Source organism: Eriocheir sinensis, chromosome 18, assembly GCF_024679095.1.
Source record: "Eriocheir sinensis breed Jianghai 21 chromosome 18, ASM2467909v1, whole genome shotgun sequence".
In the NCBI taxonomy this organism is placed as follows: domain Eukaryota; kingdom Metazoa; phylum Arthropoda; class Malacostraca; order Decapoda; family Varunidae; genus Eriocheir; species Eriocheir sinensis.
In genome coordinates, this window is record NC_066526.1 from 12090354 (window position 1) to 12110638 (window position 20285).

General features: G+C 46.3%; 2 protein-coding genes across 5 annotated transcripts; both read left to right on the top strand.

Annotated features, from left to right (window-relative positions):
* The first annotated feature begins 2257 nt into the window (after window positions 1-2257).
* On the top strand, window positions 2258-12805 carry LOC127000306 (uncharacterized). 4 transcript variants are annotated; one of them, XM_050863865.1, is made up of 12 exons: window positions 2258-2279; window positions 3365-3496; window positions 3606-3816; window positions 4221-4376; window positions 4621-4805; window positions 5145-6289; window positions 7082-7356; window positions 7808-7900; window positions 9093-9247; window positions 10017-10187; window positions 10767-10992; window positions 11196-12805. In XM_050863865.1, exons 2-12 carry the CDS (start codon window positions 3402-3404, stop codon window positions 11316-11318), a joined length of 2835 nt encoding a protein of 944 aa, XP_050719822.1. In that variant the 5' UTR covers window positions 2258-2279; window positions 3365-3401; the 3' UTR covers window positions 11319-12805. The 4 variants fall into 4 exon arrangements, with proteins under 4 accessions (XP_050719822.1, XP_050719823.1, XP_050719820.1 ...); XM_050863866.1 differs by lacking the exon at window positions 2258-2279 and adding an exon at window positions 2345-2362; XM_050863863.1 differs by lacking the exon at window positions 2258-2279 and adding an exon at window positions 2433-2618.
* A 4378-nt stretch (window positions 12806-17183) lies between these two features.
* LOC127000307 (laminin subunit alpha-5-like) lies at window positions 17184-18899 on the top strand. The gene is made up of 2 exons (XM_050863867.1): window positions 17184-17350; window positions 17552-18899. Exons 1-2 carry the CDS (start codon window positions 17284-17286, stop codon window positions 18451-18453), a joined length of 969 nt encoding a protein of 322 aa, XP_050719824.1. The 5' UTR covers window positions 17184-17283; the 3' UTR covers window positions 18454-18899.
* Window positions 18900-20285: the final 1386 nt, after the last annotated feature.

A 20285-nucleotide genomic window follows, 5' to 3' on the forward strand; every position in this document is an offset into this window, starting at 1 on the left:
CCTTTGCCTTCCAGCATATAATGAATACTTCGTTAACAGCAAACTCATAGAGGAGTGACAAGTTCTTCGTCAGTAAGTCTTCTGCTTGAACCTACACCCCGCCTAGCTGTTCGTCCTCCCTCTCAGGCTGGACGATGAATGGGTATACCTGGGGAAGGCAAGCTGTGGTAACCCGGCCCAGGGTATAATGGATTCCTACCCATCAGTAGCCCATGTTTATTGTATAGCATGTTCTCTCCCTCGGTCTCCATTCCAACAACTTTCTATAGACTGATCCCATGGAGCCGAGCAAGCCTTCGTCGAGGTTGAGGGTGTGGTCAAGCTGGTCACCCTCACTGCAAAGGAACCCACTCCATACAGGTAATTGAGAGAGAGAGAGAGAGAGAGAGAGAGAGAGAGAGAGAGAGAGAGAGTATAATTACGGCTATTATTATCATTATTTCTGTTATAATAATCATACGGATAACCTCCCCACCCGAATTTGACCTCCCTTCTGGCATCTCGTTCTTTTTCTTGTGTTTGGAGCAGCGGGTAACGGGCTTAATTTTTATTTTGCCGTTGTTGTTGTCGTTTTGCCCTTGAGCTGCCTCCCTTGCTGTAAAAAAAAAAACAATAAGAATAAGAATAATAAGAATAATAACAGTTATGTGAGAGCCTGTGGGGGTGGGGGCGGGAAGGGGGAGTATGTGTTGACAGCTCTGTGTATTGAGAGAATGATATTAAAAAAAAATAATCCAGAGCTGCAGTTACTTTCGTTCAAGCTCGTCATGGGTGTCACGTTGAGCCTCCCCAGAGACGTGAGGGGAGCATTAAGCAATAACCACTTCAGAACAATTAACGAACCTACACCATACAGCTAAGCACTCCTACCGTCTCTCCTTCTCCCCCACCTGTACCTTCACCACTAACCCACCTTCTCTTCTCACTACCCTTTGATTAAAAAAAAAAGAGACGCAAGCAGCAGCAGGAGTTTGCCTTGAGGGTGTGTGGAGTGCCGCCCTAATCCGAACAGTTACGTGATGCGCGGCGAAGGGTGACTGAAACCGCTGAATCTGGATGAAACTCTTTGTCTTGGAGGTAATTGCAACAGCCATGGAAGAGACAAAGTAACAGTTGAAGTAATTGTGATGGATTAGACGTAGTAATTGTCATGGAAGAGTCATAGTAATACTCGTGGAGGTTACAGTAATAGTTAGTAATAGTCGTGGTAGTTTAAGTAATACCCATGAAAGAGTCTTAGTAATAGTCGTGGAGTAAACATAGTAATAGTCTTGAAAGTTAGAATAATGGCTAAAAGTGTCATATCCAGGCATACGGGATGATTGTATTACTGAAGCGACATAGAAAAGCGAAACTGAGAGGCCAAAACGCAGAAAACAGTGCCATCAATATGCATTTATAGTCCGCGGCCATACAAGGCGAAGGCTGAGCTTGGACCCGGTATCTTTGCATATAAATGAAGAAGATTGACACTTTGCAGACTGCTGAACAGAGAGTGATCATAAGAGCTGAGACAGAAAGCAAAAACAAGAATATTATATAGTTTTACAAATAAGATCGATGATGTAATATGGGATGCAAGAAAAACAGGATCTGAGGAATCAAAAAAATAACTAGGAAAATGCATATAGCTTCTCAGAAAGGTCAATGATGAAAAAAAAATATACCGTAATCAATGAATGACAGACATTGCAGCCGATATCGATTAATTTACCATAATACATATATTTGAAATTGAGTCAAACAACTTGATTTAGTAACGGGAATGATTTGTCTGTGTGTGTGTGTGTGTGTGTGTGTGTGTGTGTGTGTGTGTGTGTGTACAGAGAACGAGAGGACGTACGTGAAGGACTAAGGCAACGACAAACTACCACGCAATCAACTCACCCCCCACGACCTCGCACACTCGATTTACTATACAATAACGTTAATTTCTTCCTCATTACAATCCGTCGCTGTCAGCACTCACGCAAACTTCAACGCCGCACCAAGTACCGATCTCATGAATATTCAGACGTCGCCAGTCTCAAAGGTCTGGAGCAGTGAATATAGGGCCCGCGTCTCTGCCTGCCCCATACATGAGTAACTGTACGCTAGGTATGCACTTGCACAGGCAGGAGACGAAAAACAAGACGAGGAAGTGGTGTGGCCTGTGCAGCCTCAGTAGCCTTGACGGGAAGCCACTCAGAGATGTTCGCACGTTCTCCAACTCGCAGCTCCCCTCCTCAGCCAATCACCGCGCTCCTTCTTCGTGGGTTCTCCGCTTCTCAGCCACTCAGGTGCTTGCTCTATACTGTATCTGAAGTTCCTGCCTTGTTTATTTACCAACGTCACGGATACGTCAGGCGATGTGATGGTAAAGGTCAGTCAGGAGGAATTGATTCATTGTGAGGCGTTGGAGTGGTCCCGTGTACGTGCTGCCACACAGGTGCTGCGGCGCCCCCACACACAGGTGTATACCAGGGGCGCAGGCAGGCGGGCAGGTGTGATGGAATGCAACGCCACTTTCACTCATCTCAGTATACCTGGGATGTTTTATTAATGAGGGGAACATGTTTGCGTGTATCCAGTGTGTCGCCTTCCCTGAGGACTAGAGGCACCCACACAAGACCTCGCTGGTACGCAAGTGTTACTGATCGCGGTGTTTGTGAGGTGTTCTACAGGGTGGGGGATTTGCCCCCTGGGGCAGGGGCAGAGGCTGGGCCGCCGAGGGTAGCTGGGCACGCTGGTTACCTCTGTGCTCCTTGCTCTCCTTTTCCTCATTTCTTATCATGGAGGTGAAAATACTAACCAGAAGCAGTTAGAAAATTGATGCATTATGTGAATTTTTTTATTAGTTCCTGGTTGTGTAGTACAATGTAAGGAATAAGTGTCAAACATGTTACAAAATGAATGAAATAATTATAAATGGTTGGCCTTCTGAGTGATAAGAAGATACAAGGAGAGGCTGCTTCCCTGCAAGGTGTTAAGAGGAGGTGGAATGGCTGAAGGAAAAGGGTGGTTTCTCAGAAAGGCTTGAAATAGCTCTACTACTTCATGGCATTCCTCATTATGAGGAATGAATTATATAGTTATTAATATGATAGAGGTCGTTGGCTGGAATAGTAAGTACAGAGGACAGATGCATAAGAGTATTGGGAGGGGAGGAATTCATCTTTCAAGGAAAAAGTTAATAAAGACTAAACATTTTAAGGAATATTCCTTGCAAATGTTCAATCAAAACAGAATTAAATTGAATTAGGATCTCAATGAGCTAAGGAACCTGCTGCATACATGGACATATGAGCCATTTGGGTTTCTGTGATGATCTGACAGGAAATGAATTGTTCAGGAGCTGGATGAGGTCAACAATATTGTTACTCAGATGTGGCTGTGAGGCGCGGCAGCCCTGAGGGAGCACCATGGACAGCCTCCACCTGCGCCTCCTCAGCATCTGGGATGAGGTGGTGGAGAACTGGCACTTCCTGTCCGACCTGGTGACGGCACGGCTCCCAAAGTGAGTGTTGTGGCTTCAGTCCTGTGAGGTGCATCAGATGGTCACCTGTTTCTTTTAGCCAATACTGTTACCTCTGCGCTGCTTCACACATGTGCATCATTTCTTCCAGGCGGCACAATTCAGTTGGCGTGGCTACCGGTGACCTCAGCCATGACTCAGATGGGCGGGTGTGGGTGGAGGTGGGCGGGCCGGGGCTGAGGCTGCGGGTGATCCACCTTCACCCGGCCAACCCGGCCCTTGCTGAGCTGCTGGCCACCCGGGCCACGGAGGCAAGGCAGAGTGACCAGGAGGATGCCTTCAAGCTGCCAGCCGATGATGAGGTGATTCTGAACTTTTTTCTGACTAAGAAGTATTTTTTCAAGCTTGTGGGGTATCATTTATGTAGCGTCAATGGCAGAGCAAAAGACCTGAATTGTGTGTTTGTTTGTGTGTGTGTGCATGTGTGTTATTGCTATTTTTCTAAACCTCTCTTACCACAAAAGTCTTTCTTATATAGACTTAATCTTCTTAATTCCTTTCCAATAGTGGGATGAGCATCATTGTTTTATACATTAAATCCTTCTTGTATACAAACGTTCCTTATCATCACTGGACTGCACCTGTTGTAGGCCTGTGCAAGCAAATTGTTACTTTGTTTATTGTATCAGTCAGCTCATCATCAGGTCATAGTGCCTGCCCGTGTACCCCTCATGCCATGCATCACCCTGCCGTCCCCCGCCCCCAGATCTCCCTGGCCTCGCTGGAGGACTACTGGTTCAACCACTGGGAGGGGCCCTTCGTCACTGCCGACTCCAACCAGAACACCGTCAACTTCAGGAGGTCCAGAAGGAGCTTAAGGAAATCAAAGAGAAAGTTCCGATGTTCAGTCTGTAATAGGAAGGTAGGATCATATTCTTAATGCTATATACTGAATGATTACTTCTATGAATGATTTCTATAGGAAAGCATAGTGAAAGGTCAAAAACTCACTACAACATTAAATTTACAGTGTTACTAATATGGATGATGATGAGAAAACATTGCGATAAAAATGCAAGAGATATTGTATGTACCTTTTATTATTATTTGCATTGGAGTATATTTCATAAAGATTTTTAGAAGTACATATATCTCTGGTGTTCCAGGTTGTGGGCGCTGACGGCCTCCACGATGACGGCCAGGACCCTCAGTGCTTTGAGCGGGAGAACGTCCTGGCCCACGTCCCGTCCGTCAAGCTGGAGACAATGAGCCCAAAGCTTGAGGACCCCGCTGGAGGGAGCTCGGATGAGGAGGGCACCAAGCCAACCATCAGTGAGGAACTACTCTCCAGGTAGGGCGGATTGACTGAGTGGCTCTGCATGTATTGAGCTGCCCAGTGTTTGTGTTTGATCATTTGTTCTTGTCACGGATCATCAGCACCACATTGAACCCTTTTGTAGTGCGTCTCCGGGGAATATGAAGTCAACAATTTACCACACAGCTTTCTTCCTAACAATTCTTTTCATTATTAATACCAGTAAATCCTGTTCAAACTCTTTCTCTTCCCAACGAACTCATTTGCAGGTTTTAAAGTTCCAAGGCCATGTTTCAGAGGCATAAACTAGCTCAGAAATTTTATTTACCTCTTAGAATGTTAAAATAAAGTCACAATTGTTATCCTCCTTCCTAGGTATAGTGCCAGTGATGAGCAGCTGGCCCGGGCCCACCGAGTGCTGGACCATGAGTTGCGGACCAGCTTCACGCTCTTCGCCGAGGAGGCCGTCACCCAGGACGTCATAGATGGGGTCAGCATGAGTGTTGACGATGGAAGCAGCTCCCCTGATGCCTCCCAGCGCTTAGCTCCCCCGGTCTACAGCCCGAGGCAGTCAAGGTCTTGTCCCTGCAGTCCAAAACTCTCAAGTCGTAACCACAGCCCCAAGTCTAATGCCGGGAGCCCAAAGCCACAGTCCAGGTCTGGCAGCTCTAAATTCTCCCTCAGCAGTTCCCTGATGGCAATACACAGGCAAGCCTCAAACTCCTTAAGGACAGACTTTTTGAAATTTGACTCCGGAAAGAGTGACTTTGGTGGCTCCAAGAGTGACTCCCAGCAGAGCAGTCTGAGGAACGAACTGCGCTACACAAAGTCAAGTGCAGATGCGCAGATGGGAAACTTTGACACATCCCTCGCTGAACAGTCCACCAGCGACAGCCAGCAGGAGACACCCAAGAACGCCTTACACGAGAGCCATTCCTTGCCCACGCTGAAGCTAGCAAAGATGTCCATGACCTACAAGGGTGGTGTTGTGGTGAACCATGAGAGGGAAGCAAACTTTGGCCAATACTCAGACACAACCAAGCTTATCACCGAGGGAGCGTGTGCCCTTCCCTCCACTCCTGAAGATACTCCCATGCCTGAGGGGCTCCCAGGGTCACCTCAGCTCCTCCCTGATGTGGTTCCGAGATACGGGGCGACATCCTCCCCCTTGAGCCAAATACTGGAGTCAAAACCAACATTCTCAGTCTCATCATCACCAGATAGCTACGGAGCATGCGGCTTTGACCAGAGGGAAGGGATCATCAACCTCGGATTTGACGGGCATGAGGAGAGTTCAGACTTTGCTGATTTAAATGAGTTCTACAGTACAAAAGGGAAGTCGGAACACAGCCCGTCATTGTGGAGGAGGCGAGGCTCAGGGGACAGCGACATTGACATAGGGAAGAGCAACATACAGATGAACATTGGCTCGGTCCACGCCATTTCCATCGGCCACTCCCCACAGGGTCAGGATGTCGCCTTGTCCCTGGAGGTGCCCCCTGTGCAGAATCAAGACCAAGGTGGGTACTGAGGAAATGAAAAAAATTTATACTGATTCCTTTTTTGCCTTTTAAGTAGTAGCATGTTATATATAAGAAAGGTTTTAGTCTGAGTATTAAAGAACAGATTTTGATATTTAGACACCTCTCCTCCCGAAATTGACCTATCTTTCGGCCACTCCTCTAACTCTTTTTAGGAGCAGTGAGTAGCAGGCTTTTTTTCACATTTGTTTCCTTTTTTCTTATGCCCTTGAACTGACTCCTCTGCTGTAAAAAAAAAAAAAAAAAGGGTAATATGGCCCCAAAATTAATATAAAAGCAACAAATGGATAAAAATGACATGTGATAAATGTATAAACACAGATTTGACATTGTCCCAAGATGGAGGAGAAGAAGGGGAATTATCTCAATATGTAACCTTTCTATCTGTTAACCCAACCACTGCAACTGGCACAGATTTGGCCTTCACTGTTAGCCTTGTAACATATACTCCCAGGTCTTTCTCTGCCTTTGTGGTGGATAGTGGAGTGTTTCCCATGTGGCATTGGTATGCTGGATATCCCCTCCCAAGGTGCAGGACTTAATATTTTTCTTCACTGAATTGTAGCAGGCACTTTTTGCTCCTCTTTTTTTTTTTTTTTTTTTTTTTTTTTTTTTTTTTTATTTTTTACACAACAAAGGAGACGGCTCAATGGAAACAAAAAGAGTGCAGAGAAAAAAAAAAATGTGGTGACGTCTTCTTGTAGGAAATCTGCAGTCAAGGGGTTAAGTAAGTACATTCATTCATTCTACCTCCTGTTACTGGTATTGCAGGTGGTAAGGGTGCCAGTAATGGGTGTGAGAACAGTGACAACGCCTCCTGCAGCAGTGCCACCACAGCCTCCACCGCCAGCCCCTCCGCCTCCCCACACATTAACTCAGCGGACGGGCTGCCCACCGCCGCCCACCGCATAATAGAGGAGGCGGATGAGGAGGAAGAGTCTATGCCCTATGACCACATGCACGTGGCGCGCCAGATGGTGTTCTGGTGGCAGAAACCAAACACCAGCAATGACGAGTTTTGTCAGAACAGTGAGTGCAAAGTGAAGGTAATTTGTTTTATATATTACAGAGGAGGAGAGGAAATTATTGGCTCTTACCAGGTACTTGAAACACTTGACCTCTCACCTTTATAATGTAGTTAGTGAAGGTAATTTGTTTTATATATTACGGAGGAGGAGAGGAAATTATTGACTCTTACCAGGTACTTGAAACACTTGACCTCTCACCTTTATAATGTAGTTAGTGAAGGTAATTTGTTTGATATATTACAGAGGAAAAGAGGAAATTATTAGTTCTTACCAGGTACTTGAAACACTTGACCTCTCACCTTTATAATGTAGGCAATTTGATATAAAGTTGTTCAAAATAATGATATATAGAGAGGAGAGAAAAATATATGTTCTGACCAGCATCTTGAAACACTTAATCTCTCACCTTTCCAATGTAGTCACTTAGATATAAATTTGTTTAAGATAACTATATATGCTCATGTTTCAGCAAAAGCCCCTGTTGCTCTTCCTTCACGGCATGGGGAGCAGCAGCGACCACTGGCGGCGGCAACTGTGGTACTTCGTCACACGCGGCTACGAGGTGAGTCACGCTGCCAACACTGGGCCTCCCTTACTTGTTCCAGACAGTCCAACACAGTGTCAAACCAAACTATACTTTCTATAATGTTCCATTTTTACACTGAACACCTGATACTTAAAGATTTCCTGTTTGTTTTCCTCAAATTTCTTACCTTCTAAATCAACACCAAACACTATAGACAAGGATTTTATTTAGATTTTTTTTATGATTTCTTGTATTTTGGGTTGGTAGCTTACGAATTTGCTGTGTTGGTCTGTAAACCTGGCCCCAAATCAAGTTGTATAATGAAAAAAATGCACAAAAAAATTAATCAACCTTCTAGATGCTCATATGTGTTTCAGAGTTGAGGAATATTACTTCTGCCAACCTCGTGTCTTCCAGCTTTTGGCCATGTTCCCTTCTACTTTCTCAATAGGAGCAGTGGTTACCAGGCTTTCTTTTACTTATTTATTTATTTTTTGCCCTCAAGTTGCTTCCCTAACTGTAAAAAAAGAAATGTGTGTTCCTATTCTCCCCTTCGCATCCTCTACCATTAAAAAGAGATGTTCCATGTTTCTATTTTGCATTACTCCTCCTTAGAAATTTGCCAGTGTTCCTATTTTGCACTTTGCTTCCTCTACTATTAAAAAGAAATGTTCCTATGTTCCCATCTTGCACTACACTTCCTCTACTATTAAAAAGAAATGTTCCTGTGTTCCCATCTTGCACTACACTTCCTCTACTATTAAAAAGAAATGTTCCTATGTTCCCATCTTGCACTACACTTCCTCTACTATTAAAAAGAAATGTGTGTGTGTTCCTATTTTCCACTGTGCTTCCTCTACCATTAAAAAGAAATGTCTGGGTCCCTATTTTGCACTACATTTCCTCTACTATTAAAAAGAAATGTGTGTGTGTGTGTTCCTATTTTCTACTATACTTCCTCTCCAGTAAAATAGAAATGTCTGGGTTCCTATTTTCTACTTTGCTTCCTCTCCAATAAAATAGAAATGTTTGGGTTTCTATTTTCTACTTTACTTCCTCTCCAGTAAAATAGAAATGTCTGGGTTCCTATTTTCCACTTTGCTTCCTCTACTATTAAAAAGAAATATCTGGGGCCCTATTTTCCACTACACTTTCTCTACTATTAAAAAGAAATGTATCACTGTCCCCATTCTGCATTAGTAAGACATATATTTCTCTGCCTGTCCAGGTTGTAGCGCCAGACCTGATGGGCCACGGGTTGAGCTCTGCCCCAAAGGACGCCGAGCACTACACCTTCTCACAGATGCTGGACCAGATCACCCTCGTCTTTGACCTGTTCGTTCCGCAGGGCCGCAAGTGTGTCGTGATTGGGCACGGCTATGGGTAAGGATGAGCTGTGTGGTACGTACCATCAGAGGGGAAAGACTCTGATGGTTTGGACATGTAAAGAGAGCAGGGGAGGACACAGTGCTAGGAGTTGTGGAGAGATTAGAGGTAGAAGGAAGGAGACCAGTTGGTAGACCTAGGAAAATGTGGAGAAGGTGTATACAGGAAGACTTGGCACTGATGGGATTGGATGAGCAACGGGCAGAAGACAGAGTAGAATGGAGGAGAGCCATAAAGTGTCCAACCGCTCAGGAAGAGTGAAAATGGATGGTAAATGAAATGATGATGATGATGATGATGTATAGTACCATCAGTGAGAGGTTGTTATGATGGTTCTCTTGGGAATGTGTGGAATATCAATGTCCTGTCCTCTGTTAATTAAAATGCTCTTTGTCGCTTAAATGTACATATCATCACATAAGAAAGCAATATAGTTCCTTTCATGTATATTATTTTTTATTGTTTTGTTCTTTCTTTTTATTCTTCTTTTATTTTTATTTTTATTTTTGTTTATGCTTATTCTTCATTTTATCTTTTTTTATTTTAACTTTTTTGCTTTTCTTCATCTTTTTTGTCTTTCTTTTTATTCTGTTTTTCATTCTTCTTCTTTTTATTCTTCCTACTTTCCTGTCACTCTTTTATTTTCTGCTCATCATGGAGACTCTATTTTGGTCTATATCATCTTCATACTTTCCCTCAATACCCTTCCATGGATCTCAGTGATAATAATAGTAATAATAATAACAACAATCTCATCCCGGCGCAGGTGTTCCTTGGCCGCAGCGCTGGCGAGGGGCCGAGTGTCATCTGTGCGTCTGGTGATCCTGGCCAGCTGTGGAGGACCCAGCCCACTCATCCCCAACCCGCCCAACAAGTCCTTCCTCCACTCACGCCTCGCCACCTTCCTCAGTCCCTTCTTGGCATGTGGCTGCTGCAGGTGAGAGAGTAGATTTAAAATGGTTACAGATGCAATTTCTAAAGCACTCCAGTCTCTGCCAGAATCATATAATCATACCTCCATTCCTGCCTCGCCTCCTTTCTCAGTCCTTTTGTGGCATGTGGCTGCTGCAGGTAAGAGAGTAGATTTGAAGTTCTTATAGATTCAGTTTTCAAAGCAGCGATCCAGTCTTTACTCTCCCAGAATCATATAGTCATACCTTCATTCCCACCTCACCTTCTTCCTGAGTCCTTTCTTGGTGTGTGGTTGCTGCAGTTGAGAAAGTAGTTTTGAAGTCTTATGGATTCAATGTTTAAAGGAATAATCCAATCTTAATTCCGGAACAGCCCTCCTTCGCCTGTATTTCCTCCTGCCTATGACTTGACCTGCTTCAACAGAGCGAGTATCAAGACACCTCTCCACCCAAAATTGACCTCTCTTTTGGCCACTCTACTCTCTTTTAGTAGCAGTGTACAGCAGGCTTTATTGTTTTCATGTGTTTTTACCCTTCAGCTGCTTTCTTTACTCTGCCAGAATCATATAATCGTAAGTCACACCTCGCACCCTTCCACACAACAGCCGTGAGATCCTGCACACCCCACGCGGGAAGCACTTTGCCGTGAACGCACTCTCTGGCTCCTCCATCACCCCAACGCCTCGCTACGTGCTGGAAAACGTGGCTCGAGGACAAAACTGGCCCGAGGGTGATGTTGCCTTCCACCGGCGGATCACTGTGCCCACGCTGCTGCTCCACGGCATGAAGGATGACCGCGTGACCCTGGTGGAGATGTGTGAGATGGAGAGGGTGAGTTCCTGCAGCTGCTACAATGCCTGAGCTAGAAAGGCAAATGTTACTGAGCTTGTTGCGTAAAGGTGACTAATGCTCTGATAAACAATACCCCAATGCAATAATCCACCTGCTTCACACTTCACACTCTTTTCATGCATTAGAGTAGTCCTTTGATTATTCAATGAAGTGAGGATTCCTGTCATTCCCTCCTCCATCAGACCATTCCCCGGGCCTTCCTGGAGATGGTCCCCGGCGGAGGCCATGACCTGATGCTGGACGCCCCCGTGGAGGTGAGCCAAGCCGTCCACCGCTTCATCAAGAGGTGGAACCGCCAGATGTAGCTCCCGGGCTGAGAGGGAGCCGGCAGAATGCAGGATAAGGTGTACTCAGCTCGTAGTTGTCTGTTTTCTGTCCTCTCATTTGCTCAAGTTACTGTTACTGTTGCTTCGTGGTCGGAAGTTGCATCACAATTGTATTACATCTTTCTATATTTACGTCGCTGCCTGTTGCGCCGGTAGGCATCTTCCTGGTGGGGGCTGATGGTCGGCCCAAGGCTTCTTCCAGGTGGGGCCTGATGGTCGGTCCAGCCCGTTCTGGCGCAGGCGAGTGTTTATAGTGGCGCCATCTTGCATTGGCTCATGCTGCCCCCCGGAACTCGTTCTTGATTCGCTTGGACGGCTTCCGCTAGAGTCCGGGTTGATGGGTGGTCTTCAGGATAGCATGTGGGTAGTTTTAAGCCACTCGGCGGTGACTGAAAAACCCGAGTGGTAGCGTGGGGATTCGAACCCGCGCCGTCCATCACGCGGTGAATGTGAGCCCAGTACGCTACCACTTCGGCCACCGCCTACCCATGACTAATTATAACTCTTTTGATCCTTTTAACAACATTCTGGACTATGTACATGTATATAATTGTTATAATGTTACTGAGCTGTCATCATGGGCAGCGTTATGATTCACAAAGGAATGCTGTAGAGCAGAGCGGCAGATATCATTTACTCGAATCTTAAAAATTCACGGAGCAAGAGTTTGCGCACCACTTTTTTTTTTCTTGCATATGATCCTTACTCATGTAAGTAACCCTTCTGTGCTACTTTGATAATACTCATGTATGAACTCTTAATGCTTTAATGAGGTATGACTCAACTTGTACCTTTTTCTTAGTACTTACACTCAAGAAGAGTTTTGTACTCAGTATTAGCTTGTAGGGTTTTGCTGAACACACTCCTAATGTCATTCATCAGTGGAGACAGGCCTCAGTCAGTCTGGTGGTTTATGAGGAGTGTCAGAACATCCCTTGATTGGCTGTTACACCAAGGACACGGGGTGAGGGCCAGAGGAGTCAGCAGGGAGGGCGTGAGAGGGGTTTGAAAGATTGTAAAACCTTTCGTTTAATTAATGGAGACTCACTGGTGCAGTTTTTCTTTTAAGTAATAGTTTACTTTGATAGTTTACTATTATTTCCTGTGCACAGTGCATGCTGTTATATACATTTATGATGCATATGGCTGGGTACCAAATGGAATATAGAATTTCTCCTTTTCAAACCTCTTGACATTCATTGCCATCATTGCTGCTATTTTCAGCTGCATTTTGAAACCAAAAGCACTGTCATTTTCAGCATCCTGTTGCTTTATAAAAGAACTCTATGTAAAGTTTTCAACAAGGGTCCACTCTGATGTGTCAATACTCAATGCACTGGGACTGTTTTAGCTGTTTATTGTTTGTGTACATGTGAGTGAAGGTTACTTCGTCAGTACTCACATTAGACACATTGGCACTGTGCTGTGTCTCTTATACATGAAAATGTAAATTACTCTTCAGGTTCTCTTTAGCATAGAAGAGTCTCAAAGAATATATAAACTTTTATATATAAATTAATGTTTTAAAATTTCATCACCACCCATCATCAATATGGTCACCTACAACATATGGAGATAATTTTTCAAACAGGCAAAAAGCAGGAGCCAGGGACCATGAGGGATTGACATTCCAGGACACACACACACACACACACACACACACACACACACACACACACATACATCTGTTGATCCACTTCAGCACTTATAACAAGCAAGCCATCATTCCATTCCTTACACAAAACTTGCTGCTTCTAATATGACAAAAGGACATAAATAGATAGATAAATAGACAAACAAGTAGATAGACAAATAAGAGAAAGATAGATAGATAGATGAGATAGACAAGCAGACAGAGGAAATAGATAAAGTATATATAAGTGTTCTCTGCACGAGCAAGAGCGGAATCCAGCCCAGCAGAGGAGACCTTCACATAGGCCAAGGTGGTAGAGGCCGGTAACTTCCCGTTTGCATAGAATAAAGTAATGGCAGTAGATGTTGTTGTAGTAATAACTCTTGGTGTTTTGCATGCGTCTTAAATGGTATTGATCGTAGTAGGTACTGTGATAGCATAGTACTGTAAAGGGGAGGTGAAATGATCGTGGTGGAGGTATAAGGCAACCCTCAGATACTAAAGTTACCACCACCACTACGCAACCACATCTCGGAATCTTGTGGACACGAGTGCGACGCAGGTAATGGTAAAACTTAGGGCATATGCGCGTTGCCTCGGTGCTCACTCCGTCTCGTTAACCCTTGAACCCTTACCCGTGCCACGAATTCGTACTGAGGTGTGTTAACCAGTAAAACATTGAGGCGCAAAGAGATAGATGTAAAAAATAATAATTCTCGCAGGTAAAAGTAAAGGTGCGTGTTGCCTCGGTGCTCATCTCCGTCTCGTTAACCCTTGAACCCTTACCCGTGCCACGAATTCGTACTTAGGTGTGTTAGCCACTAAATCATGGAGGCGCAAAGAGATACTAGATGTAAAAAATAATAATTCTCGCAGGTAAAAGTAAAGGTGCGTGTTGCCTCGGTGCTCATCTCCGTCTCATTAGCCCTTGAAGCTGAACCCGTGCCATGAATTCGTACTGAGGTGTGTTAACCAGTAAAACATTAAGGCGCAAAGAGATAGATGTAAAAAATAATAATTCTCGCAGGTAAAAGTAAAGTTGCGTGTTGCCTCGGTGCTCATCTCCGTCTCATTAGCCCTTGAAGCTTCACCCGTGCCATGAATTCGAAGCTGGGTGTGTTAACCACTATACAATGGCGGCGCAAATAGATGCAGATAGAGTAGATAGATGAAAAAAACAAGTTATCCCATTATGTAATATCATATTTCGTGTTCCTCTCTCCGCGTAGCTTATTTTTTATTTCCGTATCCTTAAACGTATCTGGCTCCCATTATGACTATTTCCCAAGGCTACAGAGAAGATTAACCGGATTTCCATGAGTGATTTTTCCCGTTCAAGGTGCAGAAGTCGCTTAAAAGAGACCCCCCTTCCCCCCTTCGGCTGCCATAGTGCGCCTGGGGGGATATATAGTCGCCTCCCTCGCCATGCGCAATGAAAGGGATAAAGCGTTCACTAGGATCACAAAACAGTCCATGAAAATATTAGTAACTTCTACGAGAACCTTTTTGAACAGACGAACTGAGGTGCCGATACGATATACGGGTTTGGCTCTGCAGAGGAAGGACGGGGCGAGCATAGGGGATAAGGAGGGGCCATCGTTTTAAACTTTGCCACTCCAAGGTCGATGTCTCGGCTCAGAGGAGAGAACCAGCGGTGCCAAATGTTATCTTTCGATCCTGCAAGACTCGCCTTAAAACCCCGCTAGACTGGGCCCCATAACCGCTACTTTTTTTCAACATTCTACAATCTACATCATACAAACTCCACTATATCTTTTGTGACTAACTGTATATCTAAAGCAATACGAAAGTTGACGCTACGATGAATCAAACAGGTAGGCTATATTATAACTAACCTCTTACAGTTAAGCAGATCTAAATTAAGTACCCTCAGTTTTCATAGTTTTTCAGTTATTCAGAAGTTAGTTTTTCTCAGAATGAAAAGACAGACAGAACAGAGTGTCTCGTAGCAGAAAATGGTTCAGAGTTTTTGTTGTTCTGGCGTGAGATTTATTATATCTTGGAAGACTTATAATTGAGGCCCTGATAAGGTTTGCATCATGGAATACCTTCGCCCTGGCTGGTCTTCTTTCCGATCTGCCAATTTTCAAGTTCAGGACCGGACGTGTAATTACCTCCTGCATATGTTTTTTTACCACCAGTTTTCCATCATGGTGTTGTAGCTCTTTTTAATACGTCTGTTGATGCCAGTGCTCGAGTTTGTTCTTATGTTCTTATGTTCTTTAACTATGAGTAGCTCCTTCGCTTTGGCCTTTTTCTTTTCAGTCTGCCAATTTTCAAGTTTGGGATCATGAAATCAACCCGTAAAATGCAGGTAATCTACATGACCAAATAGTTCCTTCATCATTTGTTTCGGAGTTTTTTTTTTATATAGCCAATACCTTCCTACCCCCTGGCGTCAATCTTGATGCGTAATACTGTTTGGATTCAATATACCAACAACAAGATCATCCCCCTGATATTTCTCGTTAGCAGCTAGACGACGCTTCAGTACTTCCAGACTAATAATGATAATAAACAAGACTCCAGACAGCGCGAAAAACACCTGATTGGCAACACTGGCAATGACGTGGAAGGAGAAGGGAAGTTGAAAGTAGGAAAGAAGTGGCAGGTGGTTGGTGGGCACAAGGTCTATCAAGGTCTAAGGCATATGAGTATAAGGTCCATATTCTTAAACGTACCGGGCTCCCCATACGACTATTCTCCGAGGCCCCAGAGAAGATTAATCGGGAATTTCAATGGTCAGCTTTTCCGTTCAAGGTGCAGAGGTCGTGTCGGGCATCCCATACGACTATTCTCCGAGGCCCCAGAGAAGATTAATCGGGAATTTCAATGGTCAGCTTTTCCGTTCAAGGTGCAGAGGTCGGGTAAAATAATCACTAGCATCACAAAGCGGTCAGTGAAAACCTCAGCAACTTCTACGAGAGAATTTTCAAACGGACAAGCTGAGGTGACGATATGTATGAGAATTCGGGTATAAATGTTTGCGGTGTTTCTTTGCAGGCGTCTACAGTATGATAGTGAAATTTATATGTATTTTTTCTTAGCTTTTCGTTTTCAGTTTTAAGATTCAGCTGCAGTCTACCCTGTAAGCAAGTAACTACCCTCCGTTTAGTGATTCACTCAGATTTGTACACAATAATCTGTCCTCCGTCTCTCACTCGCACTAATCAAAGTCACTGTCTCTGTATGGTTAGTGAGGACTTGAAGACGCTGCCGTAGCGCGCTGTGCCTCCCGCAAATGGGCAGCTTGCTTGACTGGCCAAAACGAGAGCTTCCTTCCTCACCTCCAGCCGCCTGTTAAAGACTCACGGGTTCGGATTACATAACATCACTCGGGCTTATATTGACTTTCCACGTAATGGCGGACGGGAACCCGGACCTCGCTGAGAATCCTGTCAGTGCTCAGATCTCCCTTTCGTGTGGGTTGGCAGCTATAAAGGCCCTTCCTGGGGAGAACAAGGGAAGGGCACAAGGATGGTGAGGGATGGGTCCTGAGTTCCGGCTGCTAGGTATTCTCAACCACTTCCTGCAACATGCTGAAAATAGTCAAGAGCTAAGTCAACACTTAAAAATTAATAACATGCATATATTTCCGCTGGACTGTGTGCCTCAGTACTTTTTCTCCCCTACTGGCACTCGTTAACACGTGAACAGAAAGTTATCGTTGCCCGGGGGTCTGATGTGCACGGAAAGGAACACCACGATGCCTCCTGCCTCTGAAGGGTTAGCAGAAGGTAATAACAGCGATAGATGTCTGGAGCAGTGCCTTCTACCACAGGGTTAATATATAATGACAATACTTAAAGTTTCACAGAACATCGTAACGATATTTTTCTGCACACCTGTACCTGACACGTGACGTCCAGTGCCTCGCTGCGTTTTAGTATTCCTCCCGCCTCCCCCTCGCCATTGTCTTCTTCGTCTTTCTTTCCTAGTCCACCTTTGCCACTCCTTCCATAATTTGTTCCTCGTAGTAGTGTGCATAATGATTTCCGCCCCCCTCCCTACATTGTCTTGTTATGCTAAAAATACGTCGCTTACATATATGCAAATTACTTTGTTGAACACACACACACACACACACACACACACACACACACACACACACACATAATGGTCAAGGTCGTAAGAGCACGTCAAGTAGGGGGGTCAAGTTGTGGGGGAAGTTTGGAGGAATTCCCGGAGAGAGTCCTACGCCCATCCCTTGCTGGCTCGACTACATCAAGGGTATCTCGGACCCGCGGGCCGCGGCCGCGCGGCGCCTCAGTGTGGCGGCGGACACTGGTCATGACGCAGGTGGTGCTGGTGGCGTTCCTGTGTGTGGCGGCGGCGGCGGTGGCGACGGGGCAACAAGGTGGGTGCTGGGCGGTGTTTATGTTTGTTTGTTGCTCCTCATGTTGGATTTGTTGCAAGGGAAGTTGAAGTAAAGTAGGAGCCAGGTAGCAATGATTTTGTTGTCGATGATATGAATTATTTATCTCAGACATTACTATTACTATGTACCACCACGATGAGTGCTAACAGTCAGGTTTCCTCCCTGACTCCCCCCCTGCAGCGGCTCCCCCGACCTCGGCTGAAGAGTGCCGCCTGTGTCCCCGGGGCTGCCACCGGGTGCCCCGCGCTGATGGCTCCTGTCCTGTCTGCATTTGCGACGGCGTGGCCCTGACAGACTGTGGCCCCGCCCCCTCTGAGTGCTCCGAGGGGTGCGAGGTGGAGCGGGCCTTCCGCGGCTGCCTGGAATGTTCCTGCCGTCACCGTGACGCCGCGCTGTGCCCCCCCGTGGGTGCCTGTCCCGAGGCGTGCCAACAGCTCGTCGGGGGCAGCGGCTGCCCCGAGTGTGTCTGCGATGTGCCCAAGCCCGTCTGTCCGTTCATCCAGTGCCCCGAGGACTGCAGGATAGTGGAGCAGGAGGGCGGCTGCCCCAGCTGTCAATGTGACCCTCCCGGCATCTGCCCCGCCATTCCAGAGTGCCTCCGAGGTTGCATCGACCATGATGAGGAAAGTGAATGTTTCACTTGCAACTGCACAACACCGTCTAGTCCGCCAAACGTGGGAAAGTCCGACCCACCCGCATTCATTCTTTTTCCAGACCAGAGGCCCACTACCTCTATCGTCGTCAATGATCCTCTGACCCCAGTGGGAAGCGGTCATCCCTCATCTGACCGGGAATACCCAGCGTCTCAGTGCCCCAAACAACCCTTCACGTGCCCCGCAGACTGCCGCGTGGGCATCACTCCCCAAGGGTGTCGCGAGTGTCATTGCGGCGACAACGCCCAGATGTGCCCGGGCGTGGAGCCCTGCCTCAGCCGCTGCCATATCATTGACACAAGGAACGGATGCTGCACCTGCCAGTGTCATCGAATGCCTGTCAAGCCCCGACCCATCCTCTGGAAAATATTCAGATCCACCTTTCTAGAACCCGCATTTAACCGTCCCCAGGGCCCTTGGACGAGATAGTCTTCCTTCATTTGGGGTCGCTCACGCTGAGACGACGTAAGGAGGGAAAGACTACAAATGCGGGAGGCACGCTCAGTATTCCACATATGCCGAAATGCGCTCCAGATCATATTGAGCACGTAACAGCATCCCACGCAGCACGAACTGTACCGAGTCCCACGGGTTACCATCTCAGTGTGAAAAGAAAAACAACAACACGTCTCGGCGGCCACCCTCTCCCGCGACGCTGCTGTATACACGCTGTGCAACACGAGCAGCACCGCAGCGCCGCACCAGGACACAGCAGCGCAACACAGCACCCGCAACTCAACATACATCCTCACAACACAAAATAACAGCACCTCACCGCAATACGACACAACACGTCTCACCACACCTCAAAACATTAGTGCAACACAACGCCCACGATGAGCAACACAAAATTGAAATGCACATGTTTACGATCATTTGGGTTTGATTTATTTCCTCGTGTGTGTGTGTGTGTGTGTGTGTGTGTGTGTGTGTGTGTGTGTGTGTGTGTGTGCAGGTAAGATTTAACACTGGACACTGTTTCGTGGCGTGGTGAATGGTTTATCAAGTGAGATCTATTCCCCTTGCTTTAATCTGTGGTAAGTTTTTTTTTTTATATATTTAACTAGCTTGAGTATATTGTGAGCTTACATTATCAAATCTTATGCTTTTGTTAGTAACCCAGCAACTTGTAGAAATACCTCTGCAACGGCTCAGGATAAACTTTAACAATCAGACTAATTGCTTGTCACTCTTTTCATCATCCACGAGTGACGAGCGAGTCATTGTCTTGCTTCCCTCTCCTTCTCTTCAACCCTGACTCTTCCTCTCCTTTTCCTCTCCTCTCTCAGTTCATCTCTCTCTACCCCAGCTGCCCCCCCCCCCCCCCATACAATCCCCTACCAAGCCCAGCCCCCCACTGAACCATGTAGCCAATCGTGATGCAGCCTGGCGGGGAGGGAGCCAAGCACCTTCCCTGTGTCGACGGGGAGGGGTTTTGTTGTCCTTCTGCCGCACTTAGCTACTTACTTATTGCTTGGCAACAATGACGTGATGGTGCATAGTAATAACGACACTCATTGAAGGTTACTGTTGACTGACATAAAAACGTGCAATAGTTTTCCTGTTTCAGAAAGTTTTAACTCGTGACAGCGGGCACGCGTTGCGGGGACTCAGCTGTTGGCAGAGGGCGTGGCCGGCGCGTGGCGCGGGCTGCCGGGGGGCAGGGAGGCTGATGAGGCGGCAGTGTGTGCGCCAGTGTGGTTGTGTAAGTGTCGCACCGCTCATCCCTACGATTCCAACGAACTCGATTTCGAACTTAATACGAACTTCCCGACGAGTGTAGTGTTGTGGTGAGGCGCGGGACCGACGCCCGGAGGCAGGACTCCTTTGACCCCCAGACGGGGTGAGTGGAGCGCCCTTTGCTACCCCAGTCAGGTCAGTACAGCAAACAAGCACAGTCTGCAGGTGTGCGGCGGCCAAGGGTCAAGGTGCGGGGGAGGGAGGAGCGGTGGGGGTGTAGCTTGACTCGCTGTCCTTTATTCTTAGGACCTCCTCTAAGGGCACCACTTCCTAGTCTCTGAGGCCATGCAGCATGACCTCCCAAACAGGAACAGCATCTCACAGTCAACGACATTCCGGGCTTGTGTCATGTTCGCCATGCAGTGTCTGGTTAAGGGAAGGGAGTCCTTGAGTCCCACTTATTGGCGATGCAATTTACCAGTTGATCAAATCACTCCTCCGTAGCTACTCTCTCGGCGGGAAGGTCATCTTGCCGCCTCGATCACACCGCCTGGCCGGGCACTTGTTCTGGGCACTGCCTC

Bases quoted from the DNA above. Each gene is read 5' to 3' on its own strand.
- LOC127000307 (XM_050863867.1), top strand. From the start codon at position 17,284: ATGACGCAGGTGGTGCTGGTGGCGTTCCTGTGTGTGGCGGCGGCGGCG. The intron at 17,351-17,551 runs GTGGGTGCTGGG...CCCCCCCTGCAG, and splicing joins GGTGGCGACGGGGCAACAAG to CGGCTCCCCCGACCTCGGCT.
- LOC127000306 (XM_050863865.1), top strand. From the start codon at position 3,402: ATGGACAGCCTCCACCTGCGCCTCCTCAGCATCTGGGATGAGGTGGTG. The intron at 3,497-3,605 runs GTGAGTGTTGTG...CATTTCTTCCAG, and splicing joins GTGACGGCACGGCTCCCAAA to GCGGCACAATTCAGTTGGCG. The intron at 10,188-10,766 runs GTGAGAGAGTAG...TCCACACAACAG, and splicing joins TTGGCATGTGGCTGCTGCAG to CCGTGAGATCCTGCACACCC.